The sequence below is a fragment of the Myripristis murdjan genome, chromosome 2 (genome assembly GCF_902150065.1).
Source record: "Myripristis murdjan chromosome 2, fMyrMur1.1, whole genome shotgun sequence".
NCBI classification, from domain to species: Eukaryota; Metazoa; Chordata; class Actinopteri; order Holocentriformes; family Holocentridae; genus Myripristis; species Myripristis murdjan.
Window position 1 is genome coordinate 11,994,353 of NC_043981.1, and position 16,719 is coordinate 12,011,071.

Genomic DNA, 16,719 nt, shown 5'->3' on the forward strand with positions numbered 1-16,719 from the left:
CACACGTACACACTCGCTTGCTCAGTGACTCACTCAAACTAAAGAACAGCAGAATATAGCATGTAGCAGTAACATGCAGTGAATATCGTGTGCACAGGCAGACATGTATACACATAAGGCAAAATATGTGCATTTACATCAAACACAGGGTTTGGACTCGCATCACAAATATCCTGCCAGCCACATCTGGCCCCAACATGGAGGGTAAATGTCTAAATTTATAACAGCCAGGCTAGAGAAAGAGAGGCTGCTGAGAAACACTGCGGTGGTGTGGATATAGATCCACTCGGCCACATTTTGGGTGAAAGTAAATGGCCTGATAAGATTTTTTTCATGTTTATGTCAGCATTGTTCTGTTGCTACAAGCCTTTTCTATTAAACACCACAAGTTGTAAGAGTCAGTTCAAATAACCTGAAAAAAAGGCTGTGTTTGGCTTAGATAGCTACCTAACTAGCCAGCACACTAATTTGGCAAAGCAACCAGTAATAATGTATGATTATTGTTAGACACAACAAACACAAAATTGATCAGATGCAACAGAGGCAAAATGATCACGTTCCTGGTGAGAAACAGCACAGAAATTATGAGTCTCTTCAGTTCTGTTAAGTCAAACATTTACAATGCAATTAGCTTGTCACAACAATTGTAGCCGATGAGCTGAAGGCCTTCACTGTGACCACCAGAGGGTGTGTTATGTCAACTGAATGTCACAGATACAACATATACAAGCTCCCTGGAAGACAGAGCGTTTGAGAAGACATTTCAAGGTGAGCTGTAGCCTCCTTCAGCACCAGATGGGGTCTGCCACGCAGGCCAATAAAATGAACGCCAGAATGCCGACAGAGTCAACTGGGTGATGTCTGACGTACCCTGACCAAGTAAACGCCACCCATCTGGGTGCTGCTGTTTGCTATAGTCAAAGTGAGTTGAAACAAAGAGCAGCATTGTTTAAGAGCAACCTTTGAAATAAGTTGGGATGTAAACACAAAGCATCGTGTGTGCAGCACCTACCTGGCCGTGTGGGAAGGCCTCTCTCTGGGTTGGGACGAGAGTCCACAGGCTCAACTAGTGAGAGACAGAGACAGAGAGAGAGAGAGACAGAGAGAGAGAGAGAGAGAGAGAGAGAGAGAGAGAGAGAGAGAGAGAGAGAGAGAGAGAGAGAGAGAGAGAGAGAGTGAGAGAGGGTTTGAAAAATACTTACTGTGTGGTCTCTTGATGTTTATTAGTTTTAAAATAGCATGTTCACATGAACTGTGATATATTTGAGATGACAGGTGATAGCCTCTGTCACAGGCCAGCAGTCTATTGTCAGATCTGGTGATTCTTAAAGTTAAGACTACATTTCCCATTTTCTTTCTAAGGCACAATGGAATGTTGTCATTACAAAAAAAAAAAAAAAACTCTGCTTAAAATGTGTGGATAGACAGGTGACCTATTTGATTATTTAACCAGCATCAGAGTAAGTGATGCATATAAAATCAGATACACACTGACTTCTTCCCCTTTGCAAATAATTCCTCAACAGGATCTAAAAATGATCAGGACTACAAGCTCTCCAGTCGTACAAAGCCAAACAATAAGCAACTGTTTGACCAGTGAAACTAAAGTTGAGACACTAAAGTTGAGACACTAAAGGTGAGGCACTGAAGCTGATGAAAAGCTGTTGATACTTTGTTGGAATATTTTTTAGGGAAAATTTGCCCAATTTTTTTCATCATCTTAAGGAAGTTACCCTACAGTTTCACATCCTCTCACACCAAAAGCACCACTGGAACAAAAGTACATCACTTTAGATTTAGGAGTCATATTTTTGGTTGATGTAACCTCTAAACCCTATGACCTTTGGCCTTTAAAACACATCCTTCCTGATGTTAGCCGATGTCATCAGTAGTATAAGTGGTTCAGTGCTGTGTACCTTGGTTCTGAGTGTTGGGCTGGTTGAAGCTCTCAGGGTGGATGAAGCCGACTCCCCCCAGGCTCAGAGTCTCCTCCTGGGGCAGCAGATCCAGGCTGCCGGTCTGGCCGTCTCCCAGCTCCTGGTCAGGCATCAGGGCGTCGTTGCCGTAGCTCACCCTCACGTCGGTCTGCAGGTTGGCCAGCTGCTGGGCCATCTCAGCTTGCTCCCTCTGCAGGAGCTCTGCACGCACAGGAGGAGGAGGAAACATTAGGGGAGGAGAAGAGCGATGGACAGGTGGGATATTCACAAGTTCCAGCTAGATTCATGCTTGCACAAGTTATATTCACTCATCCATCAACTTGTTTTCAGTTACTTTCTGTGATAAAATGTTCTAATATAGAGGAAACTGGGAAAGAAAAACGTGTCATCTATTTTTTAAAAACACAACCATTTCACAACCGTTTCTCCTGTAAATGTGTTTGTGCATTTGTGCGTGTTTTGCCGGGCAGCACAGACTGTGACAGACTCTTTGACAGAGACACAGATGGCTATGTGACGCAGGCAACTCCAATAAACCCAAAAACCCACAGAAACCTCACAAATGGTGGGGAGAGAGGGACGGACAGAGGGAGGGAGGGAGGGGGGGAGGGAGAGGGATTTATCATCCTAGCAAACTGTTTCATTTCACTCAGAACAGAGGAATTAGGCCAAATGGCTCCAACGCCCTTATCAACACAAATAGCGATTTTCGGGGGCTAGAATTCAGAGCATCCAATTCCCATGGTGCATGTGGTGTAATTAGGAAACAGTTTTCTTTCTCTGTGTCCTTCTCCAACAGTAAGAGGAGTCAAAGCGCAGTCTGAACTCCCTGACATCAAACTCCGGGGCTTGTGTAGTCTCATTTACTCATAATTTCAGACTAACTTGATTTGCAAATGAACTGATCTAATGATGCTCGGTGGTACTTTATTCTTACATCACTCTGTGGTTTAAGAAATGCTGCATGGGCACTATGGCTCTGAACCAGGCTGGGAAATAATCATATAGTGACTTGGGGATATCAAGACATACCTCTGCTGTCCAAACTGATGATGACAAGCTAATTCTATACATGACTGGAAAAACTGACCATTAATTTGATTGTAGGGCATGATTTTGCATGTATGAATCGTATTGTGATGCATATATGTTGACGTAAATAAATCCTCTTTGCAGATCTGTAAAGTTGATTTCAAGCCTATAGCCAAGCCTTAGCTCTGAACTTTGATTTCTAATTCCTACTAATACCAGAGTACTAGAATTGGAGTGTATTCTCAGGTCGCAAGGTGCTCTGGACAAAAAGCTTTTGACTGTTGAGAGTTGTTGTGCACACACTCACCGACTTGGTCCTGGATATCATCGGCCACACCAGGAACCTTGTAGAGAAGCCCCAGTGACTGGTTCATACGCTCCTCGATGACACGCAGGTGGGTCAGCACCTGTGGCACACACACACACACACACACACACACACACACACTATGTTAACCTTGCCTGGAGACAGTCATGTGGTTGATACCTGCCCTGAAACTGACTCCCGCTGGAGTTTTCTCTCCTTGTGTCTCCTCTGCTCTTTCCCCTTTGTTACTTTCCTACTTTCCTTCTCTTGACATAAATAAAAACACTAGAAGGTGAGTAGACTACCTGCTGTCCTTCTACAAAATAAATAAATAAATAAAACCTATATTCATACAGAACTTATCTAAGAGAAGAGCTTGCAAAGTGCTCTACAGAAGGACAGAGAAGAGATAATAAAAATATGAAAGGCGGAGATGAAACAGGATACAGTGACATAGAAAACTGACTTAGATCAAAGTGAAAAAACAAACAAACAAACAGAAAACAACAGTCTGGCAAAAGGTGAGCAAAAGTGAGTCTATGTAGAGTCTTTTTAAAAAGTTATTCCAAAGAGCAATACTTATTCTGCAAGTCAGGCAGGGCTACAGTCTGGGACATTTACATAACAATACCTTCAACTCAATATTAATTTAATACTGATAACAGTGCCAATTTAAAACTTGGACCGACATTTAATTTAGGTGCAGAGTTATTTACAGGTGCTGGAAACGTTTTTCAACAACCTCCACGCTGACGAGACGGAGAGCGGGGCGTCACGGGCGGTTTTCGCTTACCTGAGGTCTGATCTGCGCCGCCTTCTTGGGATCGACCATGCGGACGTGTTCGAAGTGTTTGAGGGTGTGCTGCCTGTCTTTCTGCTCGGCACGCACATACTTCTTCAACAGGCTGAAGACGTGACGGGGCTGGTGGTGGGGGGGGACGGAGAGAGAAAGAAAGAAAGGGAAAGGAGGCTTTGATGAATTTTGTTCATTCACATTCTGGCAGACTGGAACTCATTTTGAAAACACGTTTGTTTACCAAGCCGGAGCTGTAATTAATTATACACTCATCTTGATCCAAATCCCAAAACCAGCCAATTACATTGTTTTTCTCCAATCTTCTATGGTATGTCAAAAGATAAGATTAATTTAAATCGCTATTCCATGGAAATCGTTCATAATTTCATAACTTGATCACATTCTTTGAAATCATCATGCAGTGGAATCAACAATTTAGTTAAAGCATTTGTATTGAAAAAAAAAAATAGTGGGAGAGCATGATTGTGTTAAACTGATGAAGTGTGAACAGACTGGTGTGTGTGTGTGCATTAGGAGATTGTATCTTGGCTGCATTTCCCAAAAGTTCATTTTTTAGCAGAGGGATTTAAAAAAAAAAAAAAAAAGATTTTCTCCCCTGCTTCCTGTGCATTAATGACTTTTTACAATGGATAAATAATGTTTCAAGCTGTTTTCTTTAGCTTGGTGTATTTGCACACTGGATAAAGTGTAAAAGAAGAAAAAAAACAACAGTGATAAAATATGATGGTATAAAACCAAGCGGAGATAATAATTACTCATTTGTACAGATGAGCTAAAAATCCCTCAGGATATTATGAAAGCATCTCGTGTCCAAAAAACAAAAAGAACAAATAAATAAAGATAACGGAGCCAAAACACAACTGCAGTGGGGAGCACAACCACAACAGCAGCAGAAGGTGGAAAACGGCAAAACAACAAATTGATCACCCACATGATGAGAAAAGGGAAAAAAAAAAAGGGGAAATGAAATCACGAGGGGCACTTGTTTGTTTCTACACGTCATGAAACACAAATCAGTGTGTGTGTGTGTGTGTGTGTGTGTGTGTGTGTGTGTGTGTGTACCCGGGGCGGGTCCTGCTGCAGGGCGGTCAGGTAGCTCTCCAGCGCCAGGCGGCGGCGGTCGTTGAGCAGAGCCTCCACCCGCGCCATGTGCGTCTCCACCAGCTGCTGCCGCTCGCTGGCCGCCTCCTGCTCCAGAGCCTCCACCTTCTCCTGGAAACGCTGCACACACACACACACACACACACACACACACACACACACACACACACAAAGAGGAATATAAATACAGGCAGTCACATCTCAGACTCATATAAAAACATATATCTCTGCTTAATCACAATGATCTAATATCGACTCCTAAAATGTATGTATCAGTCTTTTAATTTATGCCTGTTTTGGTATTTATCTTATTGGTATTGGGCTTCCTGTTTGGCAGATGTCTGGTGAACTCGCAGCCTCCGAGACAATGTTGCGCACGGTGCCATCAAACCTCAAGAGGCAGATGTCTTGATGCATTTTGGATTTAAAAACCATGACGGTGAAAAGAGTTGGAGAAAAGTAAAGCTATTATCGAATCCCCAAAACTGGTGAAATATTTCTGACTGTATAGATTTGGAATCAAACTGAAATTGGTGTTAAATTGAACTGGGACCTTGCGGACCGGGAAATTAATGTCAATACCCGACGTTGGCGAAGAGGTGATGTTGCTATGCACATGAGGCAAACCTTGGGTGCCTTTTAAATGGTGTGTGTTTGTGTGTCTGACCTGGATGACAGCCTTCTTGTCAGCGCGCGGCAGACTCTTGGCCTCCCTCTCGGCCTCCTCCCACTCCCTCATCACCTGAAGACAAGAGCAGGGAGGACAAACACACACTGGTCAGTCTGCTGTTAACTGTGTGCGCTCTGGATCGCACAACACCTCACCGCTCTTTGAGATCTCACCTTCTCACAAATAAAGGAAAACCAGATTATTTTACATCGCCATAAAGACATATAATCTGTGCTGCAGAGGATAAGCATTAGATCTTTCACACCTGTGGAGGATCACTCCTTCAGATGATGAATGCTGAGGTGAGATGGCAGGGAAGTTTGTATCACTGTTAAGGTACTCTCCGTGCATCCTCTAAAAGTTTCAGTTCCCTTTCAGGTCAGGCCCAACTTCTTTACAAAGATGACTGTTCCTTCCTGCCCTCTCATCCTCTCTGACTCATTAGGTTCACTCTTTAATTCGACCCAGACCTTTGCCTGTCCTCGACTTAAAAGTGTCGGGAAAGGTGAGGGAAACTGTGTGAAATCATGGAGACTCCCTGCCAACAGCCACCCACACAAACTCTGACAAAGGTGAAGCAGGGCCACCCTTTCACTGTATCGACCAAAATCAAATCAAAAAAAAAAAAAACAACACAAAGGGAAATATGGTGACGTGCTGCGCTCTCGTCCCGGTGGCAGACGTATTCAGAGCGGAGCTCAAACTCCATCCTGGCAGGAAGTCACCCTCAGTGCTGTGCGAGGCTGTCACTGCTGCTGTCTTGAGCTCTGAAAGCGGTGACTTCATCGCGGGCCATCTGGCTCTCTGCCGGAGAGCGAGCCGCTTGATTAAAGAACACAATTAAAGTTGCACCGGCCCCGTCAGCTCACCCGGCAGGGATTACCAAACGTACCCATTGTTCTTCTGACTTGCCAGATTTTTTCCCCCCGCTCTCTCTCTCTCTTCCTCCATTTTCTATTCACACCAGCAAAGCTGTCTGTTCCCACCCTCCTCTGTCTCGCTGCTACAAAAGGAAATCCTCCTCTCTCTCCTCTTTCCCTCTCTGGTCATCATCTCCCAGTCAAACGACACGTCACTAATACCGATCAGAGGGCGCATTATCAAACAGTTTAGTTCACAGGTTTTTTTCCCCCCAAAAGCAGTAAAGTTTCATGAAAAAAAAACGGTTATATTATATGGTTTTGCAGTGTTGACAGAGAAAGCTTCAACAATTTCAACAACTAGATGCAACTGAAATTGCAAAAATGACGACCACTGGCAAAAAAAGTGACGGTCCAGCCCTGAGAACCGTGTTGATTCGCTAATTAACTTAAAAACACAACATCACGGTGCCAGACCGGCATCAGGGTGTGGTTCTGGCTTTGGGGTTTTGTATTGTTTTAATCCCGGATGCTGCAGCTGCCATGTTGCATGTTGATAATTTAGCAACATGCTGTTCTTGCTTCAGGGCTCCGTCAAGACGACTCTCCCAACATCACACTTACAACATTCCCCTGCAGTTTATTATCTCCTGCCTTCCTCTCTTTTCTTCCACTTTCTTATTCTCAGTTTATTTCCCGTTCTTTCCTCCCTCCCTCCCTCCCTTCCTTCCTTCCTTGCTGTCGGTACCTGGGACATCCTCTCACGGTGCTTGGCCTCCAGGCTCTCCTTGGCCTTCTGGAAGTGGGCGTGCTCGTTCTCGTCGCCAGGCGTCTCCAGGTAGTGGTCCACTGCGTCGGGGGGGCTGGGCGTGGCTGTGGGTACTGGGGAGGGAGGGACGGGTGGGTGGGTGAAAAAAAAAAAAAAACAGGGAGCGAGGAAGAGGAGGAAGAACGACAACAAAAAGGCAGATGAGAGAGATGCAGGAGGCGAAAAAAAAAAAAAAGACTTTGAACGCCATATCTTCTCATTGCGCCCTTTTGTTTGGCTGATTTGGACACACACACACACAAACACACACAAAACACACAGTCCAAAATGGGTTAATAGGGTTAATATGAGCCCAAAAGGGAAAGAAAACAAGCTGGAAGCCGGCACTCTCCACAAGCAAACAAGGACACGCCTCAGATGACCACCAGCCCTTTGTGGAACACAGACAAAGCCCGGCTCCTCGTTTATATAACTTCATTCAAAGCGAGATGCAGCTCTCATGCCAAAACTCTGCTGCTGGAGTCTATCCTGCAGGCTCCACGGCGTAGATTACATCGTGCTCCGTGGTTGACTTACCACTGGTGAGTCTAATTAAACATCGAGTGGAATATAAATGGATCACTTATTGTGTGAAAACAGGATTTAAGACGGGGAGGAGTTGATAATCGCTCAAGAGTGTGCAGCTATCAGAGGAGATGGGCGTTGTGTGCGCGTGGCTGTCTGTGCAGACATCTGTGTGTGTGTGTGTGTGTGTGTGTGTGTGAAGGTCACGGATCATGTGAAACTGGTTACATCTGAGGAGAGCGCATGACTGCACAGAGACAAAAAAATAATAGCAGAGATGCTTTTCACTTTGACCTGAGCCAAGAATTTTGTTTTCATCCACAAAACCATTTCACTGCCATGATAATCTGTAAATTCCTTGCTTGAAGAAAAAAAAAAATCCATCTTTGCTGCTCAGCCCTCATCACTGTGGTGTTTCTGTGCTGCGCCTCTGAGAGATCACCTGTCAGTCAAACAGAGTGGGCGGTGCTGATGTCCTTGTCTTTGGATATTTTGTTTTCCTTTCTGAGTTTTCTGTAGGTGGCGCTCTTTACTTTGTCTGCTCATGCATAGTGGCTACCGCTGTTGGTGTTATGGACCCGGTCCTGCCTCTGTTTAATACAAACAAACCTCAAATTTCAAACATTTAGAGGATTTTCCCCAAGACAGATAGATCTTACACTTGGTGTTTTGAACAATAGGGGTAAAAGCTTTCATGAAATGGATAAAGTTTTAATCACTACTGTGTTAAATAAATTTGTTATAGAGCATGAATGATATTTTCTATATGTATATGTATGAATAATGTATATATACACCCACAGAACTTCCTTGGATTTAGCATATGCTTTATACATATGCTCAAACTGACTCTGTGAGCATTTACTGACCACAGCTGACCGCAAGTGACCTACATGAGAGTGACAGAAAGAGTGTGTGTGTGTGTGTGTGTTTGTGTTTGTGTGAAGGGGGTGTGGACCGCTGGTGCTGGGGGAAAAGACAGACCGGATTCTCATTCCCACACTGCAGCACTTTCTTACCTCCGCCATGCTCAGCAGAGCAGAAATCTCATAGCAGCACACACACACACACACTGACACTCAAATGCACATATGCACACATACATTGCACACATCAAGTATATGCGCACACACACACACACACACACACACACACGCCAAGTAGATAAAGTAAAAGCAGAATATAGGGAGAGAGAGAGATAGCATGGCTGCATATTGCTGCAGGGCAGATCAAGCACTCAGTGACTGACATGTACACTCACACACACACACACACACACACACACACACACACACACACACAGAGCAAGGTCACTGAACCTTACACAACACAGAAACAGCATGACAGCTAAACCTTTAAACAGTTTGCATTCTGTTTCCCCTTATATGACACATAACACCCCTTCAACATACATACACACACACACAGACACACACACACACACACACACACACACACACACACACACACAAACACACACTGCAGGCAATGAAGTGAAAAATGCTCAGGAACGACTCGGTTAGCAACCCAGAACTGAATTTCTGTTTGAAATCCAATTAATTCATTTTGTGACTGAATGATCACGTCTGGAAAAGCAGCAGCAACAAGGAAACCCTCAAAAATACTGAAAAAAATTTGCCGCTCCTTTCACACACAGAAATGTCTGTCAACTGCACACGTTTACAAGGTGGGAAAAGTCATACCGAGCTCATTGTCGTTTTCAGTGTTGCTGCTGACAATTTATTATCGCAATATGGTCAAGAAGGCAGGCATGAGCTGAGCGCTGAAATTGATATGAGTCATTCCTCGCTGCTTCCCAAGATGAAAACTTCACACGTGTGTGCAGCGAGGGGATTTGACAACAGAGCTAAGTCAGTGAAATAAATTAACCGGAATTTATTTCCTCAGAGACAAATTTGTAATTCTTTTCACACGGCGTAAGCGAGCCTGCAGGATATTAAGTGAGGGATCATGTGTCGCGAGGCAGACGTTGTTGTAAAATACGCCCTGACCGGGGACAAGCTTGTGACATCTAGACCTCCATGCAAAGCTCAAGCAATATATAAGCCTCCTCCAATATATTCCTCCACGTAGTTTTAGCCACAATGTCGCAGAGCTGTAGCCATGGGAATGCAAATAAATGCTATTAAAACGTCTGTTCAGCCTCTGACAGACAGTCTTTTTGTGCAAGTCCTATCTGAAGTCAGCTAAGACAAGTTGAGCCACTGCCACTGCAAGGTCACAAGAAAACCGAGTCTCTCGGCTGACGAGCCCAAGTGAAGTTGAAATTTTCACGACTAGAGTCCAACTCAAGTCTTAAATTGACTAATAAAAGCTTTTAAACAGCTGACAAATGCAAGCAGAATCCTAATTCCCAAGTTTTGAGACTTGAGTCAAAGTCAAAGTCCTCTGGCAATTTTCATACTGCCCATGTAAGTTTATCTTCCATGTATCTAAACCCGCTTAATTGAGTGTATATCTGCAGTAACCAAGAAGTAACGATGTTTTGGCAGAAGAAGTAGCTAGCTAGTTTAATTGGAAAACCATCTATAGCAACTGGGCTTCTTGCAGAGTATTGCGATTAAATGTTATTCAGAAATGATACACCCAAACCTCAAAATGCCTTCTCTGGCCGGTCAGAATCGAGTATTAAAAAAAAAAGATGTGCTGTTCTGAAAACCATTCCTTGAGCTGAAAACCTTCTACGCTTTACAAACAACTTCAAGGTAAAACCAGGTCTTCGTGGTTATAAAAAATAAATTCACTGAGATACTGGTTTTGATATTCTTAGAAAACCAAACTGTGTTAATAAAACATGTTAACACACAACTGCAAACAAGGAGGCACGGAAAAAAAATCCAATTACAATGTGATCCGGGTAGAGAGAGAAAGGGAAGGAGCAGACAGGGTGTGCAGTCGGCCAGGCTGGTGCATCAAGAATCCACGAGTGATCATGGGAAAGGGGGAGAGTGTGTTCATGTGAAGGTATCCATTTGTTTGACGGGCTCACAAGGTGTTGGTGAGGGGAAAAGGAAAGGTTAGCCAGCAGTCGGATCTGACAGGTTGACTACATCTAGAAGTGCAGCTCGTGAGGCAGGTGAGGATTATAGGAAACCAGTGAGTGAGGGAAGCTGAGTATTAATACTTGGCAGCTAGTGGAAAGCTGACACACAGCAAGTAGAAATGAGGGTTAGGGAGAAAGCAGCTGGCAGTCAGAGTGACACACTGCTAGTGGTTGGTGTTAGCCGCTGTTGACAGGACTTACGGACACTGCTGCAGACAGACAGACAGTACTCCTCCGACTCAAAGTTATTCCTGTTGCCTCCGCAGCCGCCGTAGATAAACTGGGCGCAGCGGCCCTCCTGTCGGTCAAAGTACCAGCGGGGCAGCATGGCCCGGCACGGACCGGTCTCCGCACTGGCCCAGCACACCTCTTGGAGGGGACACACACACACACACACACACACACACACACACGCAGGTCATCATACACAAAACAGTAGGCTCCTGGTTGTCTGCTCGGTCACTGGTCACCACATGCTCAAGTGAGCATGTAATCTATGTTTTGACATTACCCAGTGACATTTTCTCGCCAGTGATGTTTGTCAGCGTCTTTCTCAGATTCTCAGGCAGAACTCAAGGACAAACTCAAATGAAATAAAGAAATATCTGAGGTGGCATGACAGGGCATCTGAAGACTTTAGAGCCAAATTTAAGCCTTGATTTGAAGAGCCTCTCAATGCTACCTGAAATTAAACTGAAGTTCGATTTAAAATGAAAAGAGAAACAAAGCTGGTGCAACGCGCCTGTTTCTGGTTGAGCATAACTAATGATAGTACCGAAATGATAAATGGGCGCGATAAGAAAAAGGACAACAGGAAATTAATTGTTAAGGGACATGAGGCCTAATTGTGTTTAGTAAAGCAGATATAATCGAAAAAATACACTTATTGTAGCACGAGCCCTGTTCTGTATTCATGAAACAGTGGACACACAGCACAAAGACAGTCAGCGCATTGTGAATCAATAAATCAAATAAGAGTAATCTAGTAAGTGGATTTCAGACATGTTCATTACTCTTTAGAGACTTCAAAGGAATTTAGTTAAATTATTTAAAGACTTTTTCAGGCTTTTTAAGGCTCTGTTAATACACTGATAATGAAATAAAGCTTTCAATAAAAAAGAAAAACATGATGAAAGAGATATTTGAGGAAAATAAACATATGTTTGGAGACATCCAGATATGAAACACACACACACACACACACGCTTGTAGGCAGTCCTCCTCACCCCTGACAACCTCCTCCACGGACTCCGTGGTGGTGGTCGTGGTAGTCGTCATGGCAACATTGGTGGTAGGCTCATCGGCGTCATCCCCATCATTGAACGTGTCGATGATGTCATCGTCTTCCTCCCCTTCTTCCTCCTCTTCCTCTTCCACCACGTCTTCGTCCTCCTCGCCGTCTCCGTCCTGGTCGTTATCTAGAACCTCCTCCTCCTCTTCCTCCTCCTCGGCCACCTCCTCTTCCTCCTCCTCTGCTTCCTCGTCCTCTACCACAGATGGCCGGATTTCCTCTTGCTGCTCCACGGGCTCTGGCTCCCGCACCATACTGGAAGAGAGGGAGGAGGGAAGGAGAGACGGAAGGAAGGGAGTAAAGTGGGAGTGAGGGAGGGAGGGAAGAATAAGAGATAGAGAGAAAAATGGAAGGAGAATGAGTTGGACAGAACGGGGAAGAGGGATGAGAGAGCGATACGAGGATGGAGAGTGATAAAGGAGAGGGGGAGGGAAGGAAATCAGGATGAAAGAAAGATGAGGATGATGAAATGAGAGAAGAAGGGGAAGGAGAGGATGGAGGAAACGAGAGATGGATGGATGCACATGTGTGGGAGGGAGGGATGGATGGGAGAAGGAAGCGATGGAGGAAGATGAGGACAGGCGGAAGGAGAGATTTAAAATTACAGCGAAGTTTCAGATGCTTTCAAGAAGTGAAACATCATCATCAGGATAATGTTGGAAATCAAAGTGTGTGTGGTAGTATCTTTGATCATGAGACAGCTGACGTGTCTTTAATTCAACACCTGTCTTGCTGTCATTTTTTCAGTGTGTGTGTGTGTGTGTGTGCATGTGTGTGTGTGTGTGTGTGCACCTGTTGTCAGAGTAGTCGGCCTCCGCTCCTCCCCACCAGACGTCAGAGTCGTCGTCGTCCTGCTCGGCGCTGTCAGTGTCACGCTCCGCCTCTGATGGGCAGCACACAAACTCCACCCCTCGGAAACGGTCAATGCCGCATGGCAACAGCATCCCATAGTCATGGAGATTCATGCTGCGGTCGCCGCAGGACTACCAAGCAACAGAGAAGGAGGCAGAGAAAGAGAGATAGGGAGATGCGAAAGAGCAATGATTATACCCATAACTATTCCCAAAAGTCATTAAAGGCAGTGTGAGATTATGTGTGTGTGTGTGTGTGTGTGTGTTCTCACCTCCTTGGCCACGGTGTGCCAGTGCAGGTGGCTCTCACACTGGTCCATGCGCTCCTGATGCAGGAACTTACACTTGTCAGGGACGAGCAAGGCGTCGCTCACAAACTCGCCCACTGCAGCAAACACACACACAACATTCACAAGTTAAATTAAGACACGCTGCGCAACAGGTGGCCACAGCAAAGCAATCTGATAGGTCGGCGACGCCTTGCAACCTGTGTGGATAATTCCCACAAAGCGTGGCTGACCGTACTGTATTGGTTGCTATGGTTACTCGTTTGGTAACCAGGGAGCGAGACGGCGATTTTCTTGGTTTCTCCTGATTCTGATTCTTATGCATGTACAATAATTTCTAGAGAGCATTTCAAACGGCACACATATGGCTCGGCTGTTACTGGTTTTGAAGTCGAGGCTCCCTTGTCCATGCAAATTTATTAGTGGCAGGATGGGAAAGCACCTGAAACATGCATTTAAACATTAAAATTTTCTAGTGAATCTCTGTGGTGGGTTCGCAGCCACTCGAGAGAGTGTGAACCACCTCACCTAGCGTATAATGGACAATGAAACTGATAAATGTGCAAAAAAGTGTGATTTAATAGCAGATTTTATCAGATGAACTTGTATCACAACTGACCAATATCCACTGTTTAATAAAAGGACAATATCTGCCCAATATATCGGGAACCCTTTACCCTGCATACAAAAACATAATATCCTTGAGGACATTTGTAACTGTGATAATGGAAAGTTAATTGCTTCCAGGGTACTTGCATACACCTTGTACCTCCTGCATGATCTCTGCACTCATAATAGCATAATGCCTAGTAAAACACACATACACACACACACACACACACACACACACACAGAGTCTCACCCAGGCAGCGGTAAGGCACAACGATGTGCATGTGACTGCGACACTGCTTGCGGCCCTTCTTGCACCAGTTCTGGATGCTGACCGGCTGGTTGGCCTCCACCACATTGGTAATCTGCAGCTCTGGGTACACCTACACATAAACACACACACACACACACACATACACACAAAGGTATTATAAAAGTCCAGTTAAGGTGCTTTAAAATGAAAGACCTGGAGGAAATGCAGCAGAGGAGGCATTCCCATTCAAATCAACATTATTTGCTTGGCCATTTGGTCGCCTCGCTCCACATGGTGGTTCGATATGATGATGATGAGGCTCAACAGGAGACGGTTATCTAATTCTGTGGTTTATATATTCATTTAGCGAAAATGAATCACAGTCTGGGTCGGAGCCAGTTTGCAAAAGCGGAGGTTTGAGGATTGGGCCTACACCTGTCATCCACAGTATAGCTCGGCCTATCTCAAAAATGAAAAATTATGAGAACAAATGGGTGTCGTGATCCTGAAAAAAATAAAAAGCCATCCCCGCACCCTCGGCGACTAGGCTGGCTGCCAAATGTGTAGCCCACCAGTCAAATCTTGCTCCAAATCATGCACTTAAGATAATTAATGTCCCACTGGGAGTCTTTTTGATCCAGAAGCCGAGTTAAATGTTGATTTTGGGCCTCATGGCAAAACATCTGGGCACCCCTGTTTCCTATTTTGATCTTCTATAAAGCTTGTAGCTGTATCTGTTAGGCAAAGATGCTGATTTGTTTACCTCCGTGATGCTCTCAGCTGTGTGCGACATACAGCACAACAGCCGCCTCTGTGCAATATTCTCAGTCAATCTGTCATTCCTCTCCAAATACCTCTCCCCTCATTCTTTTTTTTTTTTTTTTTTTGCAGCACTATACTCCATTTCCTCTCCCCCTCACGCCTCCCTAGGCAGAGAGGAAATAAAAATCATTTCATAACCGCCTCGGCTCCTTGTCGTGTTCTACTTTGCTAAGCCGGCTCTCCCCTCAGCTGTGGGTGGGAAATCTCCCCGCATCCCCATCTCCGTCTCTCCTTCTCTCTCTGTCTCTCATCTCGTTCCTCCCTTTGACGTTTGAAGTTCAAAATGTTGTGCTTAAATCCGAGGACCTGAAATCAATTCGGTAAGCGTTTATTTGTTATCGCCGGATTTGTTATCGCCGGCTAACAATGGGGAGATGAACTTATCTTCCCTTGAGCCCATTTTACATGCTTTTCAGAGGAATCTTATTACATATCACCTCGTCTTATCCAACAGCTCCTCCTTCTCATTTTTTCCCCTTACTCAGTGCATTCATTCAGCATCCTACACTGCAGGAAGGGTGGCCCAGCGGTGAGAGAGCTGTAACTGAGAAGCCACAGGCTCAATTTTGGGGTTGTATCTTGGAATTTGGATTATATTCTCACTCCTAAAGCAGGCAGAGTAATAAGATCCCAATTGTCAGGCATCTTGGTGAGTTTTTTTTGTGCAACTACAATTCAAATAGTAAATGTTCTCATCTGCCTTAACAAACTTAACGAGTGAACTCTCCAAAGTTCAAATAAACCGCTCAAGTCGCGCTTGGAGCAAACGCACACTAAAAGGTCCAGTAATAAGATGCCGCTTGGCTCTACCTGCTCATTCATTGCAATTCGCTCGGGATGAGAATGTCAGCTAAAATGCAAATCACCTCGCACTGAAAATTTTGCTAAAATGTCAAGACTATAAAAATTCATCATCGGGGCTTATTGCTCACTCAAAACAAAATAAATATGGGGTAATTGCAGTCCCAAGAATTCCATATATCCTGAAATATTGTGGCCAAATGAGAGCTATTTTCCAGCTGCGACAGGTACTGAAAATGATGATGAAAATGGGTGTGGGAGCAAACTCAGGGTGCAGCGGTGAAATAACTCCCTCAACCCCTGCCGCCACCAAAAATACAAAAGGAGAAACCGTGAAATTTGACCTTTCTGCACTGTTATAATTTTCTCAGCACTGTCCCAGCCTGACCTTCATGACTGTAGTACCTACACCCGCTCAGCCCATTCAATCCCCTTCAGGCTGATACTATTTACTATAATATAAACACTATGAACTCCAACCATAAAGATTTATATCAGCTTAAAAGGTTGGATTACTACGATCCTGTAATGTCAGACTTTATTGATCCCCATGGGCAAATTAACTGTACGGCACATTAAATAGATGGTGGATGGCATCGGCTGGGTTCGCCCTGCCTGCATGCACACCCACGTTGCCCTGTGCGCACCCACTCATCTTACACAGCGGCAGGGGGGTCAACACCA

The 16,719-nt window shown here is 44.6% G+C and overlaps 1 protein-coding gene across 2 annotated transcripts in view; it reads right to left on the reverse strand.

Moving 5' to 3' along the window:
- appa (amyloid beta (A4) precursor protein a) overlaps positions 1–16,719 on the reverse strand; it is a 44,378-nt gene that overhangs the window by 5,866 nt on the left and 21,793 nt on the right. The window contains exons 3-14 of one of the 2 annotated variants that reach the window (XM_030073740.1): positions 14,413–14,542; positions 13,536–13,648; positions 13,205–13,395; positions 12,348–12,667; positions 11,323–11,490; positions 7,473–7,606; positions 5,862–5,936; positions 5,156–5,314; positions 4,070–4,198; positions 3,277–3,376; positions 1,917–2,138; positions 1,013–1,066 (exon numbers count right to left, since the gene is read on the reverse strand). In XM_030073740.1, coding sequence (XP_029929600.1) covers positions 1,013–1,066; positions 1,917–2,138; positions 3,277–3,376; positions 4,070–4,198; positions 5,156–5,314; positions 5,862–5,936; positions 7,473–7,606; positions 11,323–11,490; positions 12,348–12,667; positions 13,205–13,395; positions 13,536–13,648; positions 14,413–14,542 — 1,795 coding nt within the window. The remainder of the gene's footprint in view (positions 1–1,012; positions 1,067–1,916; positions 2,139–3,276; positions 3,377–4,069; positions 4,199–5,155; positions 5,315–5,861; positions 5,937–7,472; positions 7,607–11,322; positions 11,491–12,347; positions 12,668–13,204; positions 13,396–13,535; positions 13,649–14,412; positions 14,543–16,719) is intronic. The other variant, XM_030073749.1, reaches the window with a different exon arrangement.